The sequence below is a fragment of the Crotalus tigris genome, unplaced genomic scaffold, assembly GCF_016545835.1.
Source record: "Crotalus tigris isolate CLP2741 ecotype Arizona unplaced genomic scaffold, ASM1654583v1 scf7180000017680.1116333, whole genome shotgun sequence".
Taxonomy (NCBI): domain Eukaryota; kingdom Metazoa; phylum Chordata; class Lepidosauria; order Squamata; family Viperidae; genus Crotalus; species Crotalus tigris.
In genome coordinates this window covers 888,045-911,125 of record NW_024096562.1, presented here as the reverse complement: position 1 = coordinate 911,125, position 23,081 = coordinate 888,045, and the positions used below count along the sequence as shown (strand labels likewise).

General features: G+C 39.3%; 1 protein-coding gene across 1 annotated transcript in view; it reads right to left on the bottom strand.

Moving 5' to 3' along the window:
* Positions 1 to 23,081, bottom strand: part of FSTL4 (follistatin like 4) — a 150,173-nt gene that overhangs the window by 109,659 nt on the left and 17,433 nt on the right. The window contains exon 2 of the mRNA XM_039337466.1: positions 17,042 to 17,177. Coding sequence (XP_039193400.1) covers positions 17,042 to 17,167 — 126 coding nt within the window. The 5' untranslated portion in view covers positions 17,168 to 17,177. The remainder of the gene's footprint in view (positions 1 to 17,041; positions 17,178 to 23,081) is intronic.

The window sequence follows — 23,081 nt, the reverse complement described above, 5'->3', positions numbered from 1 at the left end:
GTAAGTCGAGGACTACCTGTACTGCAAAGATCAGTAAATCAAGTAATAATGTGGCCCTTAAGCAGACATAAGGCATTGCTATATTATTTTCATTATTCTTCAAAACTTCAAAATGTTATCCATGATTGCTTTCACTTCTGCTAACTTGAAATGAATAAAAAATAAAAAAATCTCATTCTTAGTTGCCATTGGTTTTAAAGCAAGAGAAGTCTCCTTTCTACATAAATGGGGGAGGGGGGAATCCCAGTGGCCTGGCACCTTACCAATCTGTCAATTTCACCCTAGTTAATTTTATACAGCCTACTGAGGATGACCTGCAAAGCGATCAAGCTTGTGTTCCTCTCATAGAGCTTGAAGCTCAGAAGCCAGCAGGACAGGTAAAACAAAAATTAAATAAATAAAATAATAAATAAATAAAAACACCTCCAATGTAGTATCTCACAATGGTCTCTACAACCTATCTCTGTGGCAGTTTCAATGACTCTCCAACAATACTAATACTGTGGGAACACAGAGATATTTATATACAGGAATTTCCATATACAAAAAGGCAACTGAAGAACTAAATGTATTTACTACAAATATAAAGTCTTATTTTTACATATTTAACCACCTGATCAATTTCAACATATATTGTAATTATCATGAGCCACTTAGTAGTGACAGCTGTTACAGGAACGTGTTAAGGAAAACAATAGAAGCTCTGTTAAACTGTTCTAAAATATCACTGTTGTCCTCAGAGATTCACAATCCAGCAGTTCTGGATTTTTGTCCAATGCAAAGAAGTGCTAATGTTATCGCAGATATTTAAAGCTGATTAATCTTGAGGAAAAGACCATACACTTCTCACACTTTTCAACATTGATATTTGTATCAATGTTTTAAGATAGAGAATAAAAATAAAATAAAATTTCATTTTCAAGTCAGTCACACTGGAGTGCTTAGGCAAACAGAGCTCACTTCTGCTGTTGAAAGTAGATCTTCAGCCCTGTATGATGAACCTTTAGCTATTGGTACCTGAACTGGGAGGCATGGCTGTCTTTGGCATGATAAACTTAAGATTAAGTTAGATTTTAAAAATCATGTTGTTAGATATGCCATACTGAGCATCTGGAACAGATAAAGCAAGACTGTCACCCCAGTAAGCCTTTTTGAAGAGAAATGATAGTTACATAAACTTGGTTTACTTATTCTGTTCTATGATTTTTTTATTGAGAACCTAAATTTAAAAAGGAGAAAGGTTGGAAAAGGGTTATATTTGTTCATGGTTTGCCTATGCACAATAGGCAAAAAAGTTTAAATTGGCCAGAAAAAAAAAGTGTTTGCAGATGAAAGAAACAGATTTTGAAAGGGAATTATGTACTAATGAGAAACACCTCATTGCCAAGGTACATAAATTGTTGAAAATGAATGAGGATAAATCTTAATGAGTATATGATTAAATGAGCAAAAAACCTTTGGATATAATATTATGCTGGATCAATGGAACAAAATGGATTAATGGACTGAAATTTTCACTAAATTATAATTTGAAAGAAAATCCTTATAAGATGATGTATTGTTGCTTTTAACTCAAATACTTGTTGGAAATGTAATCTGTTGAAAGTATCTTTGGTGGACATATAAGACTACCAAGAAGTATTGGGATTGGATATATCATTTGAGTCAGAAAATATTAAAAATGAATGCAAAATTGAAATCAGAAGTGTTTCTTTTAGGTATTATATATATTCTATATAACTGTTATTTAGATTGTCTAGTCTGCATATTTTTATATGATGTCATTGTTGTATTTTAATTTAGAGTAAGAGGTTACTTTACTGTATGTTTGTACCTATACTGAAAAATGTCAGAAGGTAATTTTTTTTTTGTGACTTCAGGTCCAAGAATATTCTCTGAAGTTAGTTTTATCCACCATTTCTTAAACAAAATGAAACCTGGTTTTGTAATAACTGAAGCACCAATTCTTTTCTGCAGATTTTACCACATCTCTTGGAATTGGAATAATTTCTTATAATTGTTTAATGATGTTTGTGTCAAAGCCAACTATTGATTACATTCTCTCCATCTTCTTAACTTTATTATCTGATATACTGTAATAAAAAAAATCTGTTTTTGGAGTGTAATGTGTGTTCAACAGAGATCTATATCACTTAGAGATTAGAAATGGTTAAAATTTATTACACACATGCAGGGTGTGATTTTTACCAGCTGTTGTAAATTTTCTGCCCCTCAAGATACAATACTATAAGCTGTAATCATACTGTACTATAGGAATAGGCCATAACAGCCTTGTTGAATAATAAGGATGCAAAGGGCAAGACAGAACAGATTTAGAGCGATTTTGGAACCAATTATAAAAAGCAAGGCGTCTAAGTTTTTATTTCCTGTTTTGAACCAGTTTTAGCCTTAGTGAAGAGGCAGATGGAGTAACATGCTATTTGCCCAGATTTTTGTTAACAGGCAAAACTTCATATTCTGTCTCTGATATTGCAAATACTGGCCATTATTTTGATTTTGGGTCCTTATTGTCTAAATATTTTTGATGTCATGTTTTTCACTGCAACTGTTATCAGATTTTGGAAAAGTGTAAACTCATATCATAATTCATCCTATCCACTTCCTCAGAGTCAACAAAGCTAGATGAATGCAACATAACAAGATTCTCCCTGTTCACTTCCTTCACCTTTGCCCAGGTGGAATTCAGGCCAGAGTGAATTAGAGAAATATTATTCATGAAATGCTGCCCCATGGCCTTACCAGAGCCCTTGTGAAAAATTTTCTTCCCACTCTTTAGAAAAGTATGAGTAACGCTAACCAAAGCAATGAGGTACACAATCTACAAGCATAAAAAGGTGCACCCTTATTGTTTTTTAACAATATTTATACCTACCATCATGGGCTCTGAGGGGGAAATAGTAGATTAATACCAGTATAACTTAGAAAAAAATGCAAATTTCATTAAAACTACCTTATGAACAATTCTCCTATTAGTGACATCCAAATTCAATTAAAGGCCAAAATATAGGTTTAATTGCAGGTAAGGGTGGAAGCCACTTGTATTTCTGGTGAAAGTTGTTGTCACAAGTTCCGACTAATGAAGCACTTCAAAAAACTTTCAGGCATGTTTCCTAAAGTCTTTATTTGCAGAGCTACAAATTATGCCGGTCAACATTGGACTAATTGATGCCAGAATCTGAACTTCCGGTGGCTGGCATCAAGCTTTCCTTGCTCAACCCCTCCCTCTCATGCAGTCACAGGTCACATTATCCAATTAGTGAGAAGGTCAAAAGTTTACTTCCTCTTTCTTTCCCAGGCTTTTTTCCCCCCGCCCAGTCTAAGCTAAGTATTAACCCAATAAATGCCCAACAGTTTTGCATATTGTCAAAGCAAGAATATACAGTATTTGCAGCATTGACATCCGGCCCCCCTTACAAGAAGGACAGATCCTGTAAGGAAAACAAAAGCATTTGTTAAGGGTTATCTTTCGGTTTGCTGGGGTGTTTCACATGAAACTTTTCGATCAATCTGTCAGCGTTCACTTCACTAGATTTCACCCAGGTGGCTTCAGACAATGGGTATCCCTTCCATTGTACCAAGTACTGTAATTTCCCTCTAAAGATTCTGGAGTCAAGAATACGTTTCACTTCATAGTGGGTCTGCCCTGCCACTACGAGGGGTCCAGGTGCCTTCTTTGGAGGAGGTCTCAAAGTGGAGCCCCGATAAGGCTTCAACAAACTACAATGGAAAACTGGGTGAATTTTCCCTAACAGTTTAGGGAGTTTTAGTTGTACTGTGACTGGGTTGATGACCTTTACTATGGGGAAAGGCCCCAAGAATTTTGGTCCCAATTTCTTGCTGGGCAATTTGAGGCGTAGATATTTAGTTGACAGATAGACCTTTTCCCCAACTTGGAATGTTCTTTGGGGAGCCCTCTTTTTATCAGTCTGCTTTTTATAGGTTTCAAAAGTCTTTTTTAAAGCAGTTTTTGTGTTTTTCCAAACTTCTTCCCATCCTCTCACCCATTGATCAAGTGTCTGTGAAGCGGAGGGCAACTGAGGATATTCAGGTATTGGGTTGAATTCTTTCCCTGTGGCTACTTTGAAAGGCGTGTAGCCGGTGCTGCTGTGCACGGAATTATTGTATGCCACCTCCGCAAAAGGGAGGAGATCAGTCCAGTTCGTCTGTTGGTAGGAAACATAGCACCTAAGATATTGCTCCACCATTTTGTTAGCGGCTTCAGCGGCCCCATTGGTGGCTGGATGAAAAGCAGATGATAACCCTTGAGATGATCCAATCAATGTAAGGAAATTTCTCCAAAACTTCGCTGTGAATTGCACCCCCCTGTCTGAGATTATTCGCTTAGGGGCACCATGCAGCCGGTAGATATGTTTCAGGAACAATTTGGCCAGGCGTTGGGCGGATGGGAGTCCTTTGCAGGCGATGAAATGAGCTTGTTTCGAGAACAGGTCTATCACAGTCCAAATGACAGTATTTCCCTTACTTTCAGGTAGGTCCACTATAAAGTCCATAGCTATTTCTTCCCAGGGTTGAGAAGGGTCCGCCACGGGTTGCAGTAACCCAGGAGTTTTCCCCGGGATTCTTTTCATTGTAGCACATACTGTACAACTTTTTACATAGTTTTCCACATCCTTTTTCAGCCCCGGCCACCAGAATTGCCGGCGGGTGAGGTGTAGGGTTTTCAAATATCCGAAGTGTCCAGCTTGCTTTACATCGTGGCTGTGGTTGAGAGCATTAAGACGGAGCGCTTCTGGCAAATATAACTTCCCCCCTTTGTATGCCAAGCCATCTCTGCATGTTAGGGACGATTGATTATCTTTGAACCATTGGTCAGTGAGGAGCTCTCGTTTTATTTTCTTCACTCCAGGGTCATCCGGATTGGGGACCCTGCGAGGTGTAAGTTGAGTGACAGTTTGTGGATTGGGAATAATTGCCTCGTTAACCTGCTCTCGCTCACTTTTGTACTGGGGTAACCGGGATAGCGCATCAGCTAGAAAGTTCTTTCCTCCTGGTATGTACTTTAGAGTGAAGTTGAAGCGGTTAAAGTACTGTGCCCACCGTACTTGCTTTGGTGACAATTTGCGAGGAGTTTTCAGTGCCTCTAGGTTCTTGTGATCAGTCCATACCTCAAATGGCACCTTGCTCCCTTCTAGATAGTGTCGCCAGTTCAATAGCGCCCACCTAATTGCGAAGGCCTCTTTCTCCCAGATTGCCCATCTTCGCTCGCTCTCCGTGAATTTCTTAGAGGTGTAGGCACAGGGTTGCAGGATCCCATTTTTGTTCTTTTGAAGTAACACTGCTCCAACCGCCACATCGCTGGCGTCGGCTTGAATCACAAAGGGTTCCCCTGGACAGGGGTGCTTTAGAACCGGTTCAGCGGCAAATAGTCTCTTTAAATTCTCAAAAGCTGTTTGACAGCTCATTGTCCATGCTAGTGGTTGGCCCGGTCGTGGCTTCCCTCCTCCTTTGCCTGTCTTGAGTAGCTCTGTAAGAGGAAGGGCAATCTCGGCAAAAGAAGGGATGAATTGACGATAAAAGTTGGCAAAACCCAGAAAGCTTTGGAGCTGTTTGCGAGTCCTTGGGGGTTGCCATTCGATTATAGTTTTTACCTTGGCTGGATCCATTTCAATACCCTCATTGGAAATTCGGTAGCCAAGATAGTCTAATTGGGTTCGGTGAAATTCACATTTTGACAATTTGACATAAAGCTTGGCATTCAATAGTTTCTTTAACACTTCTCTCACTAGTTTTATGTGATCATTCATGTTTGTGCTGTATATCAGGATATCATCAAGATACACCAAAACCCCTTTGTACAAGTGATCATGTAGAACCTCATTAATCAACTGCATAAATACGGCTGGGGCCCCCTGTAGTCCAAATGGCATGACTTTGAACTGATAGCTCCCCATTGGACAGTTGAAGGCAGTTTTCCACTCGTCTCCCTCTTTTATTCTCACCCGGTAGTATGCCTCTCTTAGGTCTAACTTAGTGAAGACACTCCCCTTAGCCAGGTGGGTCAATAAATCCTTTAGGAGGGGGAGGGGGTATTTATTTTCCACACTTACAGCATTGAGTCCCTTGTAGTCTACGCAGAGACGAAGAGACCCATCTTTTTTCTCTTTAAACAACACAGGGGCTCCCACGGAAGATTTGGCCCGTTCAATAAACCCCCTCGCTAGGTTCTTGTTCACATATCGCTGCATCTCCTCCATTTCGAGGGGGGACATAGCATACATCCTCGGACGTGGGAGTTTGGCTCCGGGCACCAGTTCGATGGAGCAGTCATTGGGTCTGTGAGGGGGTAGGGCATCACATTCTTTTTCACTGAACACCTCCGCCAGGTCCAAGTATTCTTTGGGGATGACTGGTTCACCTGGGGTCAGTGAGACGGCCATGTGCGCTCGCTCATTGGGTGGCCTAAGATGCCCGGTAACATCTGTTGAATCAATGGGGGGATCAGGCCCTATAGGTAGTCTCACAATTCTCATTCCTTTCTCCCACCAGATAAATGGCTTCCATTTGTCCAACCAGGCTAGTCCCAGGATCACTGCCTCGGTCATCTTTGGAGCCACCAGGAAACGAATAAACTCCCAGTGTGCACCTATTTCTAGGCGTAAAGGCTCAGTTATTTGTGTAATAAGAGTCCCTCCCATCAGGGAGCCATCGGCTTGCTCAAATCTCATTGGTTTGGAAAGCTGTTTTGCCCTTATGCCCATTTTCATGGCAAACGCCAGACTAATAATGCAGCGGGTACATCCCGAATCAATTAGTACGTTTAAGTCTATTTGTGCCCCAGACGTAGGGATTACGAGCTTGGCGGGCAGTGAAAAAGGCAGGATTTGTTGACTCACCATTGGGTCGTTTTCTCCTTCATCGTCGCTATCAAAGAAGGGAAGGGCAGGGGCAGGTCCACCTGGAGTCTTGGCATTCTCCTGTGTGTGGGGTGTAACCTGGGCGACTGGTTCTTGCGTGAGTCGATTAGATTTTTCTCTTGGTAGCCACTGAGCAGGTTTCTTTTGCATCGCCGGTCCTGGCTTGCTCTGCAGTCGAGGGTAGGGGACTGGACAGGTGGCCGCTCGGTGTCCTCCTTGTCCACACCGGAAACACTTGAAGGAAGGGCGTGCAGGTGGCCTGGGTCTCTCAGCCCTTGCAGTGGTTGAAGGCTTTCGTGGGGGTGATTGCTGTTCAGGTAGCTCTGGTTGCTGTTCGGGTTCCTGTGGGGGAGGCTTTTTATAGCGAGAGAGCTTAACATCCAGCTTCACGGCCGTCTGGTACCACTCCTGCAGCCGATCAGGTACTTCTCGATAGATGCAAGCCTGGGAGAGGTGATCATCTAATCCCTCGATGAAGTGATGGATGAGGGACTGCTCAGGCCACCCCTCTATTCGCCCTGCCATCTTGCGGAACTCTCGCACGTACTCTAGGGCAGGCCTCCCCGCTTGTTTTATTTTGTGAATTTGTCCTGCTGCTTTGAGGCCGATGGATGGGTCTTCAAATCGTTCTCTCAGTCCTAAGAGAAAGAGATGAGGATCTTCCAATTCGGGGGCTTGCTCGCTATATAGATTGTTCAGCCATTCAGATGCTTCTCCCTCTAGGTTGGCCCCAATGACGTCAACCATGGCCCCTGGTTCCGGATAGAGATAGGCCCAGCGATTTAGATGAGAACGCACTTGGTTGAGGAAAAAAATCAGCTTCTCTGGGTCCCCATCAAACGTTGCATTGAAGGGTGGTGCAAACACAGGCTGCTGTGGCCCCCACTGGGGCTGGTTCCATGGCTGCTGGCCAGCGGGGATGGATGGTACCCCCTGCAGCTGTAGGCCTCCCAATGGTGGCTGCGCAAGTGGGGGTTGTAGTGGTCTTCTCTGTTGTTGGACTGGAGGGGGTGGTGGTGCCCTCTGCTGCTGCTGATCATTCATCTGCCGGGGAAACCCATCTACCCCTTGCTGCAGATGCCTCAGACTGGGACTCACCCTCTCTTCAGGGTTGGGGTCTCTGGCTGGCAAAGGCAGGGTCTGACAGGCTTCCTGCTGGGCTCCCCATCGCTCTTGTGGCCACCCCAGTTGCTGTAGGCCCCAACCTGGCTGCAGACTTATGCCCAGGGGTTGCACGTTTGGGGGCTGTGGCCAACCTCCTTGCTGTGGCTGTTCTCCCCCCAGCTGCTGATTTCCTGGCATCTGTACCACCCCAAGGCATTGCAAGGCCTTTATTGGCTGTGGTAAGTTCAGAGGACATGGATCAGCCGCTTGCTGGGGAACCCAATTTCCCCTTTGCTGCAGAGGATTCAAACTGGGATTCTCTCTCTTAGGGATGAAGGTTTCACTTTGTAGGGACTGTTTTCTGTTTCTCATTTCTACGTTTTGAAATCTTTCCAACGACTCACCCATAACTGTGTTATCTGTCCATTCTGCCTTTGAAGTCTTCACTCTCAGCTGGGAAATCTGCCAAATTTCTCTCTCCCCCGGCTTGCTGGCTGTCGCTTCCCCCCCCGGGGAGACTGTTGCAGCTACGGGGCTGGTTTCAGGCAATTTTTTTTTCTCCATAATGAGATCTCCCCCGAGGCTACTGTTGATAGATCGGGACGTAGATCGTTTGAAAAGAGTGTTAGATTCTGGCATGATGTCACAAGTTCCGACTAATGAAGCACTTCAAAAAACTTTCAGGCATGTTTCCTAAAGTCTTTATTTGCAGAGCTACAAATTATGCCGGTCAACATTGGACTAATTGATGCCAGAATCTGAACTTCCGGTGGCTGGCATCAAGCTTTCCTTGCTCAACCCCTCCCTCTCATGCAGTCACAGGTCACATTATCCAATTAGTGAGAAGGTCAAAAGTTTACTTCCTCTTTCTTTCCCGGGCTTTTTTCCCCCCGCCCAGTCTAAGCTAAGTATTAACCCAATAAATGCCCAACAGTTTTGCATATTGTCAAAGCAAGAATATACAGTATTTGCAGCATTGACAGTTGTGTTGTTCTCCACTTCATGAACACATGACACAACATAGGAGAACAAACCCATCAGGACAAGATTCAGCAGTCCATTTGCATTTAAAATACAAAGACCACTTTTTCGAAGACAGCAAAGTCCACATTTTGGACAGAGAGGACTGCTGATTTGAAAGAGGGTTCAAAGAGGCCATCTATGTCAAAACTGAACAGCCCTCTCTCAACAGAGGGAGAGGGATACGACATCATCTATCTACAATCTACAACACAGTCCTTTAGCAGTTCCAAGAAGGCTCCACATCCATTTGCACAACTCAGGTGACCCTGACGACATAGATAAACCTCCAGGTGGCCTCAACAACTCTCTCTAAAAGAATGTAAATGATCAGCTGTCTGCAAAGAGTATAAATCCTTCCATTCTCCACCATCCAGGCAGAGCTGAAGAAGTTTCTTGGATGAGAAGTGAAACATCTTAAAAAAACAAACAAACAAGGAAGTCCAGTTGCCTCATGAAAAAGCCTCTTTGGGATCACTTTTCTAATAAATTCACACTCATTTTTGACCAATTCATTCTTGATCCTATCTCTTGTTTGATCATACAGATTGTTTAAGTACATCATTTCCATTTCAACTTATTGAAAATTGACATACTCAGCTTTAACGTTCAAAACAAACCATGCAAAACCATATTCATATATTCCAGCCACTTTCACCATTCATCCTACACAACAGATTGCTTACTACTTACTAACTTTCCAACAACATCTGCATTTTAAAATTTATCCATCTCTAATTGCTCTAATTTCTCTCTGTTTGTGTGTGTGTACGTGCATCTTCATTTCCATTCAAACACAACTACCTTGGTTTTTAACATATTGATTTTTAGATCTATATTCCCCTTTGCTTCATATAAGAAAACATGCTGTGCAAATCACTCAAATTTTCAGCCAGCAATACTTCATTGTCTGCATATACTGTAAAAATATACACATGTTCACACTTACCCAACAAACACACAACTATTATCACCACAAACATTCCTTACACAGTTATCAATAAATACACCAGTAAAGCGGATATCCTGGTGCTCAGGCTCAATGTTGTACCATTTACTAAGAATTGCATTTATTCTCACACATGATTTACTTCTAGTAGGTATCATTCTTTCCACATTTAATAACCACACACTTTCCATATTCATGTAAAATATCCCATGATTTAAATCTATTCATTTTATCATACACTTCTTTTAACTGCATGAATATAGAATAAACTTTTTCATATTCAAACATGTCACAATAACTTCCGAAAGAGTAAAAAAAAAAAATTGGGTCTGCACAAATCCTACTCAGCATAAAATTGAGCTGCACTTCATTGTCCTCTCTTGTACCTTTCCAATCAGAATGCTACCAAACAGTTTCCTAGGAACATGTAATAAGCTGATTCTTTGAATTATCTAGCCACCTTTCTCTTTGTATAGGGCAGCGGTTCTCAACCTTTTTATACGGCGACCCCCGGCCACACGGACGCGCCCCCATGCGCCCCCATACTGACTGGCTTTGGGAATAATGTTGACAATAGAGCTTTAATTTCTGGCTTAATGGTCTGGGTTGTCTAGATTAGGCTGGCACTTGATGAATTCCAATCATAAAAACCAATAAGAATGTGTAAGGACAAATCACAGTAAGTTAATTTGTGTGTGTATGTGTGTAAACTGAATCTTGTTAGAGGTGCAAATAAATAATGAAGGGCCACAAGTAAAGAATTGTATCTTGCAGAAAATAGACATGGTGATAAAATGGGGCCTCTTAAATGACATGAGAAAAATCAGAAGGAAGGCTTATGTATAAAGTTTGCATCCATCACTATTTAAGTACTTAAACTCAGAGATTAGAAAAAAAATATGAGCTTGAATCCTCAGCACTGAATGGTAATAAGATTTAATAGGTAGAACAGAAATATGATGAAATTATTCCAGTGACTGAAATGGGAAACAAATGAAAAAATAAAAGCATTAGGAAGGGAGAAGGAGTTGAGTTATACACTAGAACTAGCTAGTACTGCTGAAAAATCAAAAAATGAAGGGGAAAACAACAATAAACATAATATTGACATTGATGTCTTCTATTGCTCGACCAATCAAAGCAATCAGCAGGGTTTTTTTTAGAGAGTTGTGAAGTCATCATGACAGAAAAATTTCATTTCTACAATATCAGATGAGGGAGAGATTCTGAGAAGCTTGGTCTTTCCAGGAAATTCCTGAGTTAACTTTCTGATAACTTTCTCCTACATAAGGTGGAGAGTAGGATAGAATGCATTATCCTTGACTTGATACTAATCAATTCTATCAGGTAGAGTTTTGCAATTGGAAGCAGTAGAAACATGGTGAAAATGACTGCATAGGATTTTAGCGAGTGAAGAGACACAGACTATATGTGAATTTTAAATGATCAATGATAATTAAATCCCCACTTCTATTTGTTGGCTAAAAGGCATTACAAAGAGTCAACTGACAGGCTTTGCTCAGACCAGTACTGAAATTACAGGACTCCCGAGCAGACATTCCCAGACATAGATACTGGAAAAGCTGTTGGTATAAAGGAAACTGGCTGCAAACTTTAAGATTCAGGCCAATATATATATATATATTTATATCACCTATTTATCTCAGATCCAAAATTAATACTTTACCTCTCTAACAATTTATGGGCAATAGATGTGACTGATATGTGTGCGCTGTTATTACAGCAGACTAATCTTGCTTCTAACTCTTCCTAATCTAACCTCTCAACTATTTGACAAGAAGAATGCAGAACTTCAAAAAATAATTGCAGAGATCTTAAGAAAAACTATTTTTTAACATTATGATGGTGGGGAAGAAAGAGAGAATATCCATACTGAATAAGTAAGACCTACCCTGAAAATAAGCCCTAGCTTGATTTGGGGGTGGGCCTAATATAAGTCCTACCCCCAAAATAAGCCCTAGTATTAGGGTGAGGCACACACCTAGAAATCAAGCTAGGATGGGTGTGAGGGTATAGAGCTGCCCCACATGCCCCTCACCCACTTATCTTGCAGCCAAGCCTCTCCTCACCAGCCCATTTCTTCTGCAGCATCCCCAAGCCTTCATTTTGCAGTCAGAGGCCTTTCTGGAAGACCACTGCAGCTGAGAACTGAGCTACAGATTCAATCCAAAACTTGGTTCTGCAAGGCCTCTGCAGCTGAGAACCAAGCTATGGATTCAATCCATAGCTCAGTTCTTGGCTGCAGAGGCCTTCCAGAAAGGCCTGACTGCAAAATGCAGGCCCAAGCTCTTTTCTGAGTAGCAGAATGAAGCTGCTCCTTCGGCCGCAGAAGAAGTAGGCCAGTTGGGTGGGACTGTCAGTGCTGGAGGTGAGTGGAAAAGACATCCCCCTTGAAAATAAGACCTGATGCCTCTTTTGAAGGCAAAAAAATAAAAATAAGACCCAGTCTTATTTTCGGGAAAACACAGTATATGAGTGCCCTATAGCACTTCACAGCATTTTTGGGGCGGTTTACAATGTGGAAGCATTATTTGCATATTGTCCCCAACAATCTGGGTCCTCATTTTACTGACTTTGAAAGGATGAAAGGTTGAGTCAACCTTGAGTCACATCAGGATCGAGCACTAGGTTATGGGCAGAGTTTGCCTGCAATACTGCATTTTAACCACTGTGCCACCGGGTTTCTTAATAAACCACTTCTTTAATCAGCAGCATATTTTTTTAGTTTCTTTTTTCTAACTTAAACAATTCAGGCATTAGTCCTATCTCCTAAAATCAATAATTGTTACAAAATAAAATCCATTGTAATAGCTATGCAGTTTATTATGGTATAAAGACAGTTTCTATAATGACTGTGCAGGCTTCAAAATTTAGTTGGAAATGGTGCTCTGGAATGCTTCTTTTAAGTAATATATCATTTTTTTTCATTTTTCTGCATGAACATGAAAAAAATGATGACTTTTTAAAGAAGTCCGCCTGTCCTGATTCCAAAGCTCTATACCAAATAATTTTTGAAACATGAATAGCTATAATCTCCAACAAAGCACATAACCAATGCCTTTGCTTACTTATGCTTTAAAAAGCATAGAAAAGTGTGGACAGAAAGACCCTTCACTTGTTTTGTCTTTTACCAGAATAGAAGATATTTTGGGGGGGGGGGGCAGAATGGAAACAGAGTGAATAAAAGGATCAGGATTTTCTACAGCAATTAACAAGATAATCAACTCATTCTTTGTTTATCTCCAATAATTACGTTTGTTTGATCTGCATATGGTTATGCAGCATAAAATACTTAAATCCTCTTCAAGATTAGCCTAAATAAGTTGTAAACAGGTATAATCCAATTGCAGTTCCACAGAGATACCAGGAATTAAATCCTAGTCCTACTTTGGGGAAAAAACAACAGAAATCTGAATTTTAACAGATAAAGACTCTGAGATTTATTTTTTAGACCATAGATCTTATCTAGGAGTCAAAAGGGAACAAAAGCCTAATGACTGCTTTTCCCAGAAAATAAAAGTCAAGTTTTGAGCAATTAAAAGCAGGACGAACATTCTGCTTTCTCCTCCTACATTTTTTTTCCTGCCAAACAAATCTATTGCCATTCCAGACATATTTTTTTACCATGCTAATTCCAATATAGAACTTTGCAACCTGCAGAAATAAGCTTAGGCAGATTTAATGGAGAACCAGCAGGCAAGAATTGATTTAAGCATCCTAATTCATATACAACCTGGTTGGTTAGGTTTTGAAATTATGTATTTTCTTTTTGTTATTGTTCTTTGTGTTATTCCCATCATGTCACAGGGTCCGCCATTTTGTCCAGTCTGCAGCATCAACAGGGTGTATGCCTATGGCTCACATGTCTTCATGCAGGTAATCTACCCATCACTTTTTTGGTTGTCTTTGGGGTGCCTGGCTCATGATGGATTCCAGCTCTGACTACATGTCCATATTACTACTGTAGTGCTCCTCTCATTTTGTCTGGAATTGGAAAGCCTTCCAGATATCTTTGTTCGTAACATGATTCAGCCATTTGACTCCTAATGACCATCTAATCATTTGCATTTCCATTGTGTGCAGTGCCAGTTCATGACTCTTCATCGTTGGCCATTAGTGAGATGTATGAATCTACCAATTTTGCCTTCTTGATACATAAAAACCAGACCATTTCTGACAGTTAAACATTTCTCATTATGAATAAACTCAGCAATTTTTCCCTCACTCAGAATCAAACTGATCTCAAACGCTACTCTCCTCTTCACAAGTTTGCACATTAGGCTTTACTTACTAATGTAGGCTCCATTTTACAATTCCTACCATGCAGAAGTAAATATCAAGCACAAGACTAAAATCAGATCAATAGCAGCCTGAATTGTTTTGGCTTTCTAGAATACTCAAATCCATTAACCCTAATGAGATTAAAGCAGAAAAGAAGGGAAGCAGGATTATTTTAAGAACTTTGCTGAAAGAACAGCTCCTTCTCTCCCTGAACAGCTGTGTTGCTCATTTTATCAAACAAAGGAGCCTGGTTTTCCTTTTTTCAAGCCTCTATTCTCACCTTCTTTTCCACTCTCTTGACTTGTAAACCTGGTAGTTAAGGACTTGTTTACTTCTATAATAAAGAGCCGTGGTGACACAGTGGTTAGAATGCAGTATTGCAGGCTAATTTGCTGACTACCAAGAGTTTCAATTCTGACCGGCTCAAGGTTGACTCAGCCTTCTATCCTTTTGAGGTTGGTAATATAAGGACCCAGACTATTGGGGGCAATATGCTGGCTCTGTAAACCACTTAGAGAGAGCTATAAAACATTATGAAGCAGTGTAAGTTTAAATGCTATAATATACTCCAGGAAAGCCTTGGTTAAAGATAAGGATAAATTGTGATTTAAATAAAAAGCATACATAGTATGTTAAAGAGAAATCTGGTACTTCTAGATCATTTCTAGGTTAACTTTCTCCATTATGGTATCCTCCAGAAATATTAGTTACATAGGCTAGAAATTCTATACAGGCTACAAATGCTCCTGCCATATTTTAATGACACTGATTGGAGAAATCTAATTTAGATGGTATTTGCAAACTATCTGTGATTGTGCAGAATTTGACTGGATTTGGGGAGGCTCTCTATTTGTACTAATATAAAAGTGGTCATTTAGTTGGAGCTGCAATTTTCCATATTCTTCACACTTGTTAAATAGTCAAGTGGGTGGACTAATGCATCCACACATAAAATATCTCAAATCAAACAAGCAATTTGTTTAATAACTTTAGGGTTGCAGAAGAAGATCAAGTAGATAAATATTTCTGTGCAATTTTCATATGAAAAACTACCGCTAAATCATTTACTAAGTTATTTCAGAAACTGATTTCATTCAAGTCACATTGTTCTTTTTCAAATGTCAGGTTGTTAATGGGGAGACCTTTAGCTTCACAAGGCACAGAATTTAAAATATTATGCTAATGTTTAGCTGCTATAGCTACTGTAGTATTATTACTGCTATTAGGAGTAGATTCATAAGTAACATGTTAAGATTTCTGTTAATCTATTCTATTAAATGAGAGAGATAAGCAAAGTCATCTTAGACTAATTAAGTCATCAGCCCTATGTAGTTCTTGTAAGCCTTTAGATCACAGCATGTTGCTACCTAAGCAGCAAAAGTGAGGGTGGAGAACTCTCTCTCTCTCTCTGCCTATTATTGTTGAAAGGAAAGATTTTGCAATATGTTACCTGAGAAACATTTAAAATACAAGCATAAATAACTGGTAAGAACATATGGGACATGTGTTTCAGAACTGGGATCTAATCTGGATGGCTAGTCTTGAGCCCTGAACAGCACACTGAAGATGGGGGAGGAAAAAAACATGAAATTTTTCTTCTACAATCTGGATCTTATAAATTAAGTTTAACAAGTTTAAACTTCCTTATCTCACTTATCCCCAGCTTCGCAAAATCTTCACTAATATTTAAGCAATTCATTAGTATATACGTGTGTGTGCACATACAAGTGTCTGAATGTGACAGAGGGGGAAAATAGCTGATAGCCTTTTATTCTTAGAATTTAATTCAGATACTGTATTGCGTTTATGTACAATAAATGCATTCATTATCCCAACAAGGTACTTCCTAGCAAAAATTAATAATTAAGATATTATAGTTTTAAGGGTCACATGTGAACTGGACATATATACCCTGCATACTTGAATGGACAAAAGAGAATACTGTACTACAGGTAGTCCTCGACTTACAACAGTTTGTTAGTGACAGTTCAAAGTTACAACAGCACTGAAAACAGTGACTTATGACCTTTTTCACTGTTATGACCTTTGCAGCATTGCCATGAATGTGTGATCAAAATTCAGACGCTTGGCAACTGGCTCATATGTATGACCGTTGCTTTGTCCCAAGGTCATATGATCACCTTTTGTGATCTTCTGACAAGCAAAGTCAATGGGTAAACTAGATTCACTTAACCAGGTTACTAATTTATCAACTGCAGTGATTCGCTTGACAACTGTGGCAAGAAAGGTAGTAAAATGGTGCAAAACTCACTTAACAAATGCCTCACTTAACAACAGAAAATTGGGGAAAAATTGTAGTCATAAGTCGAGGACTACTTGTATATTGTAGAACAGCGTATTGAACTGAATATCATTATTTCCCAATTCAGTTTATCACTACTACTAATTGAGATTTATTGTTGGGGAACCTATAGATTTGGAAGTTTTTTTAAAGGTCGGAAAATCAATCCTGGACCAAAGATTAGAAGATTGTATAATTGTTTTTCTGAGTCAGACATGGGAAACGTAATGTCAGTTTTCTTAGCCAAGAACCATACTATGCAATCTTGGGAAAGTCAACATTTTCTTATGTGTTTGTTGTTGGTAAAATAAAAGCCAAGGCTGAATCATGTGTCAGCTCCATTTCTTACAGAACTTTATTAAAATTCTTATGTTTTATTTAAATCTCAATTCGAATGGCAAAATGTACACTGGGAAGAACGGAGAAGCACAATACCAAAAAAAAAGTAAATTTTAAATTTTACCTTACCTCTTGTGTTAACCTCCCAGAATCAGAATAAAATTGTCCGTTCCAGTTTGATTCCATCCATCCATAAGCCACTGCTATGAAAACTTCAAGCAATAGGAGGAATGACCAGATGCTCCTTGATTTCATTGCTCTAATTCTAAAGGAAATAAGAATAAATGCCTGTGGTTTGTTGGTTTGTTTGTTTGTGTAAATACTCTGTTGCTTAAGCTTACTGAATGAGCCATATTTGATTATGCTTATATATCATATCAAACAATTATGCCAGAGGTGAGCACTTCAGAGTGCAATGGGGGTGGAGAGAATCAAGAATTTTGGTCACAGCTGGCTTAGCAATATTGCAGGTGGGGCCACACTACAGAAGTGGAAAAGGCTTCCCTACCACCATCCTTCCTTGGCTTTATTGGGTATGATTATTTATGAAACAATGTTAAACTTTTGGTGGGAATACATACAACTTTTTTTAATCAAGCAGGAAGATGGGAATTTGCATCGTTTTTAATATAAACATGGATATAGACAGCTCTGAAGATGGGAGCGGGAGTTCAGAGATTCCTTGCAACTAGGGCTGAAAGTTGACCAACCTTGCCACAAACCATAGTTTACACTATGGTAGGTGAGTTCAGCACAGTTGTGTTATTAGTAAAACAGATTTCAGTAGAGAGGTATTGAATTACAAACCAAAGTCCAGTTCAAAAGTCATAATATAGTAATCCTTAGACTTCTATATCTTTGCTTCCCTTCTTCAGCAAAGATGGCATATCTAGATATGATTATGAACATCCCATTATATTTAATAGGAATAGCAATAGCCCTTCGACTTATATACCACTTCACAGTGCTTTACAGCCCTCTCTAGGTGGGTTAAAGAGTTAGCATATGGCCCCCAACAGTCTGAGTCCTCATTTTATCAACCTCGGAAGGATGGAAGGCTAGGTCAACTTTGAGCCTGTGAGAATTGAACTGCCGAACTGCTGGCAGCCAATTCTTAATTTTAATTGAGTAGAAAATAAGCATATTTTTAAAATAATAATTGGAATATTTTAGCCTCTTACTAGGGTAAATAAAAAGGGATATATATAGATCATGTGTAAGTTTCCTTTTATCACTATTTTTCTTAGAATTGTTTCATTTATTCCACACATAACCACAAACGAATACTGTAGCACATGCTACATAGTAATTGGGTAGGCTATTAATTCCAGTGATTCTGAGAGCAAACGTGAACATTGAAAAACAGTTGTATATACCATAATCGCATATTACAGGCACATAAATCTGGTGTTTTAAAAGATATTTAAATTTAGCATATTTAGAATACATAAAGCTTGAGGTAATTTGGATGCAAATACTTCTTTGAGGCATGATGTAAAGTGCTCAACTCTCACACATTCTGAACTGTGAGAATGTTCTAGAACAGGACAGAAATTCAAATGCTTTTTTAATAGCTGAATCTTTCAAATAACATCTGTTGAAATAATCACACTGTCAGTAATACGTAGGTTCGGAGTGACATTTTCCATCATCATCTTCCCTCCAGAATCGTCACTCTGTTTTTGAAATTATGTATTACTTTTTCACCATAATTTCTTACTACCTTGGAAAGCTGCTATCAGTGGAAACCTATGATATCAGTATTTTATTCTAAATGAAGAAATAATGATCTCTAGAATCCAACTCATAAAAAATAATCAGAAATTTAGTCTCAGAACAGTAGGTAGGTTCCAGTTCCAGATAGGACTGTGTACTGGGGTGAACTTTACAGAATTGCGGTAAGCATTTTTCTAAGAAAAACTACATTTCAGGTTGGTTGGAATGATGAATGTTTTAGGGGTTACTGCACTGCTAGTCTAATGAACAGAGACTCATTCTGTTTCATGTCAGATTGACTTCTCAAAGGTCATTTTTAAGACTTAATCATTTGTGTCAGAAGGACTATTGTTTCATTATAGTCACTCCAAAACGCAAAAGTCTCAATTTATTTTCTTATATTCATGAGCTTAGGAACTCAGCTAATATGTCTTTTGTTTACCAAGCTGAAAGATCTGAGTTATTCTGTTAACTTGGCTATAATACTGAGAGCACAACTTGAGGAGGAACACAAAAAAACACTCCCAAACCTAAAGAAACAAAAGCATCTAACTTTTTAAAACTCTTCGGAGTTAAAGATGCGTGCATGCCTCCATTGTTATTAAAATGACAGTACAGGTAGTCCTCAAATTACAACAGTACTTTTAGTGACCATTCGAAGTTACAATACCACTAAAAAGGGGGCTTATGACCATTTCTCACATTTACAACTGCTACAGTATCCCCACGTTCACACTGATCAAAAAATTGACTCTTATTTATGACAGTTGCAGCGTCCCAGGGTCATTTGATCACTTTTTGTGACCTTCTGACAAGCAAAGTCATTGGGGAAGCCAGATTCAATTAACAACCATGTTACTAACTTTACAACTGCAGTGATTCAGTTAACAACATGAAAGATCATAAAATGAGGCAAAATGTACTTAACGTACAAAATGAACTTTGCAACAGAAATTTTGAACTCAGTTGTGGTTGTAATTCAAGGACTATCTGTATATTAAAAATCATAACATATAAGCATCATGTATGAAGAAGTGATAGATTAAAACTGCAAATGGGATTAATGACACTGCCAAACAGATCAATTTATATGCACAAACATTTTTACTAGTTTATAGAATGGACAGAAACCTTTCTGAAAATGCAATAGTAGATAAGAAAATATTGTTGTCAGTATATTTCACTATTCCTTTCCTAGGTAACTGGACCTCTCTCCCTCCCCTTCCCACTTTTATAATAAACCTTTTAGACAAAAATTCAGTAAGCGATCTGTTATTTTCTCTTTTGTCATTTCTGATCAGATATCCTCTCTGTACAAGTTTCTAATACATATTTAGCTCTTCAAATGCTAAACACTTATTGCAGCAGCAGCAGCCATGTTCTCTATATAGATAATTCTCAAATTACGAATATAATGGAGCCTCCCAATTACATTCATAACCAGAGGATTCGTTAATTAATTCCTCTCTTTCCCCAACACATTCATTAATCAAATGCACAGGTCGTTAAGTGCACATGAGGTGGGGAAGACCATGGGGGGGCAAGTGCTGGATCAGGCACCTGCTTCAGACCACCCAAGGCTTCCCCCGACTCAATAAGATACTTCATTTTCCCCTGGGGTCCCCACAATTGCTTCCCTCCATCCTGCCCCACCAGGTCTCCATAGGCACTGGGCCTTTGGAAACTCATTTACCTTGAGAAGATCTCCATGATCAAGTGAATTGTCTCCTCTCCGCTGCGATTTTTCCTGGAGCTCCAATAGCTGAGCAATGGGAACCAAAGACAGAGTGGGATGAGTGCACCCTGCTCAGCTTGGCTGACTCACCAAAGCTGCCTGCAGGGGACACCTGATCTGCTTTTGGAGCACTAGACTCAAGTCCGTGAGTCTGAAGAAGCACATCCCCTTTGCTGTGGAAAATAGAGGCCTGCAAGGGTATGACTCTGCCAAGATGAGCACAGCATGCTTGTCCCACTCTGCGCCTGGTCTCACTGTTCCGCTATTGGTGCTCCAGGAACAGGCAAAAGAACTGTGGCAGAGAGGCTGGACAGGAGACACCTTGCTTGATGATGGAGATTTTCACAAGATAAATAAATCTCCACAGGCCCAGTGCCTGTTAGGTCCTGGGGGGGGAATAGGCAGGGGGAATGTTGCAATGTCTCTGTAAGGGTGATTGACTGTTGTGGTGCTGCAGCATTCATAACTTCAGGATTGTGTCGTAAGTACTTTGGGGGATGGTGTCATAACTTTGAACGTTAGCTAAGCAAACTGTCGTACCTCGAAGATTACCTGTACAAAAATTTTGTGTATAGGAAGAAGAAGAAATTTATATGAAATAAGATATTTCACCTCTCTATAAAAGAAGAGCCCCGGAAATTCATTTCTGGTCAGTAATGTTCAAGTTCAAAATAATTGGTTCTTCATTCAGCTGCAGAGGTGATGACTAATCCTAACTGATACGGTACTGTATGTCAGCCATCACATCTTGTAGCAATCACATCTGGCTAGTTTTATTTGGGTACTGTGAGAGTATCAGTTCAAAATTTTAAAAATAAGCCTTCAAATTTCTAAGTATGTACTTGCAGTGTGAAGGCAAATGAAAAGATCAGTAATATATAAATGTGAAATCATCTCTTCTTTAATAAACTAAGACTCCAATTGCATTAAATAGTAATGGTTCTTATGAAAAAGCACCATTTGTTTATTGAGTGTTTTCCATCACTTAATTCTATCATAGGAAATCAAGTAATTACTTTTTTTGCAAATTGAGACAGAATAGTAATATAGATTTTGAGGCACCGTGACTACAGAACTGATGGTAAGTAAAATGTAAATAACTTTGGATCTATCTCTTATCATCAGATGCATTAATATGCTCTGTGCAACAGTTGAAATTGACACATTTGCTAGATCAGTGGTTCTCAACCTTTTTAATGCCGCAACCCCCAACCATCGTAAGTTGAGGACTACTCAACCGGTCGTAAGTCGAGGACTACTCAATTGGTGCAGGACCGCTTGCAGAATGGGACTTTTGGTGGGCTCAGCAGGGCAGAGACAGCCTGGACAATTCCTATTGGCTTTTGAAAGCCAATAGAATTAGACTCTATTCAAGAGAGTCTATTCTATTGGCTTTCAAAAGCCAATAGAATAAAAGGGAGTAGCACAGCTAAGGAAAAGGGGGAAAAAATGGCGGACTGCATTGTTTGGCGACCCCCGTGAAATGGTCGTTCAACCCCAAATGGGGTCCAGACCCACAGGTTGAGAACCACTGTGCTAGATCTTACATAGAAATAGTAATTCATGCCATAGTTATCTTTTGTCCAGATAAAGGCTTTGAAATTATCTGAAAACTTCAGTTATAAAATACAGGGCAGCAAGTATATGAGCTAGCATTGGGGATTATGACTGTCTGCAATTTTACATTATCTTCATTTAATCCCAAATCATTTATGGTCCCTAACTGAATTACTGTGTATAGCTTGAAACCACAATTGTGCAAAGGAATGCCTTTTCTTACATATTTGGCTCTGCTTCTGGTTCTGTTCCATGTTGAGTGTGAAAAGTAGATGCCCTGGAGTAGCAGTCTTTCTGGAGTGACTTTCAGTCAGTCAAGATGACTGCTTATTATCTTTCTAGGATTAAGAAAGACATTTATTTTCCAGAACTTTTAGTGTATTGTCCTAATATTTAATGTTGTGCTGTCCTTTATGCAATCTATTTCTGCTGCCTTTACTTTCTAATTTTTAATCACTTTCAGAAAAAAAATATATATTTTCAAAATATACAGTATGTGGCAAGATCTCCCTGGGAAACCTATTTAGAAAACCAGCTTACAAATATTTAAACACTTTCACTAAATTCTGATCTACATTCATAAGTATACTTACAACGTAGGAAATATGAAAATTTAGATAATTTTAAATTTTTGTTGATTACAGATGCACATATTTAGCCCTACCTAGATTGCATTTATAATGCTTATATGAGGCTCCAATTCAGTGTGCTTCCATTCAGCACTGGATACAAAAGAGAAATGCTATGTCTATAGCTATATTTTTAAACTATCTAAGAGTATGAATAGAATGTGCAACATTTTTCAAACAAATAAACATGTAAAATAAGAACTAATTGAGTCTTTAGGATTCAAGACAGAAGGGAATTAATTCTTATTTCTCTGGATACTGCCCCAACTTATTTAATATTTCTGTCAAGAAATATATGAGAGCCATTTTTTCATCATCCTGTTTGCAATGTTTCTTCTGCCTAAAATTAGATTCGCTGTCAAGCATTTACAAAGTTGAGGTGAAACTGGAGCACAGTGGAATTTAATGTATTTTGGATTAAAATTACCATCAAATGTAATCCAACAGATCTATATTAAGGAGCAGTTTGCTTTATATTAGACTCTGTTTAAAAACTGCAAGTTTTATATAAAAGAAAAATGGAACCATAGCA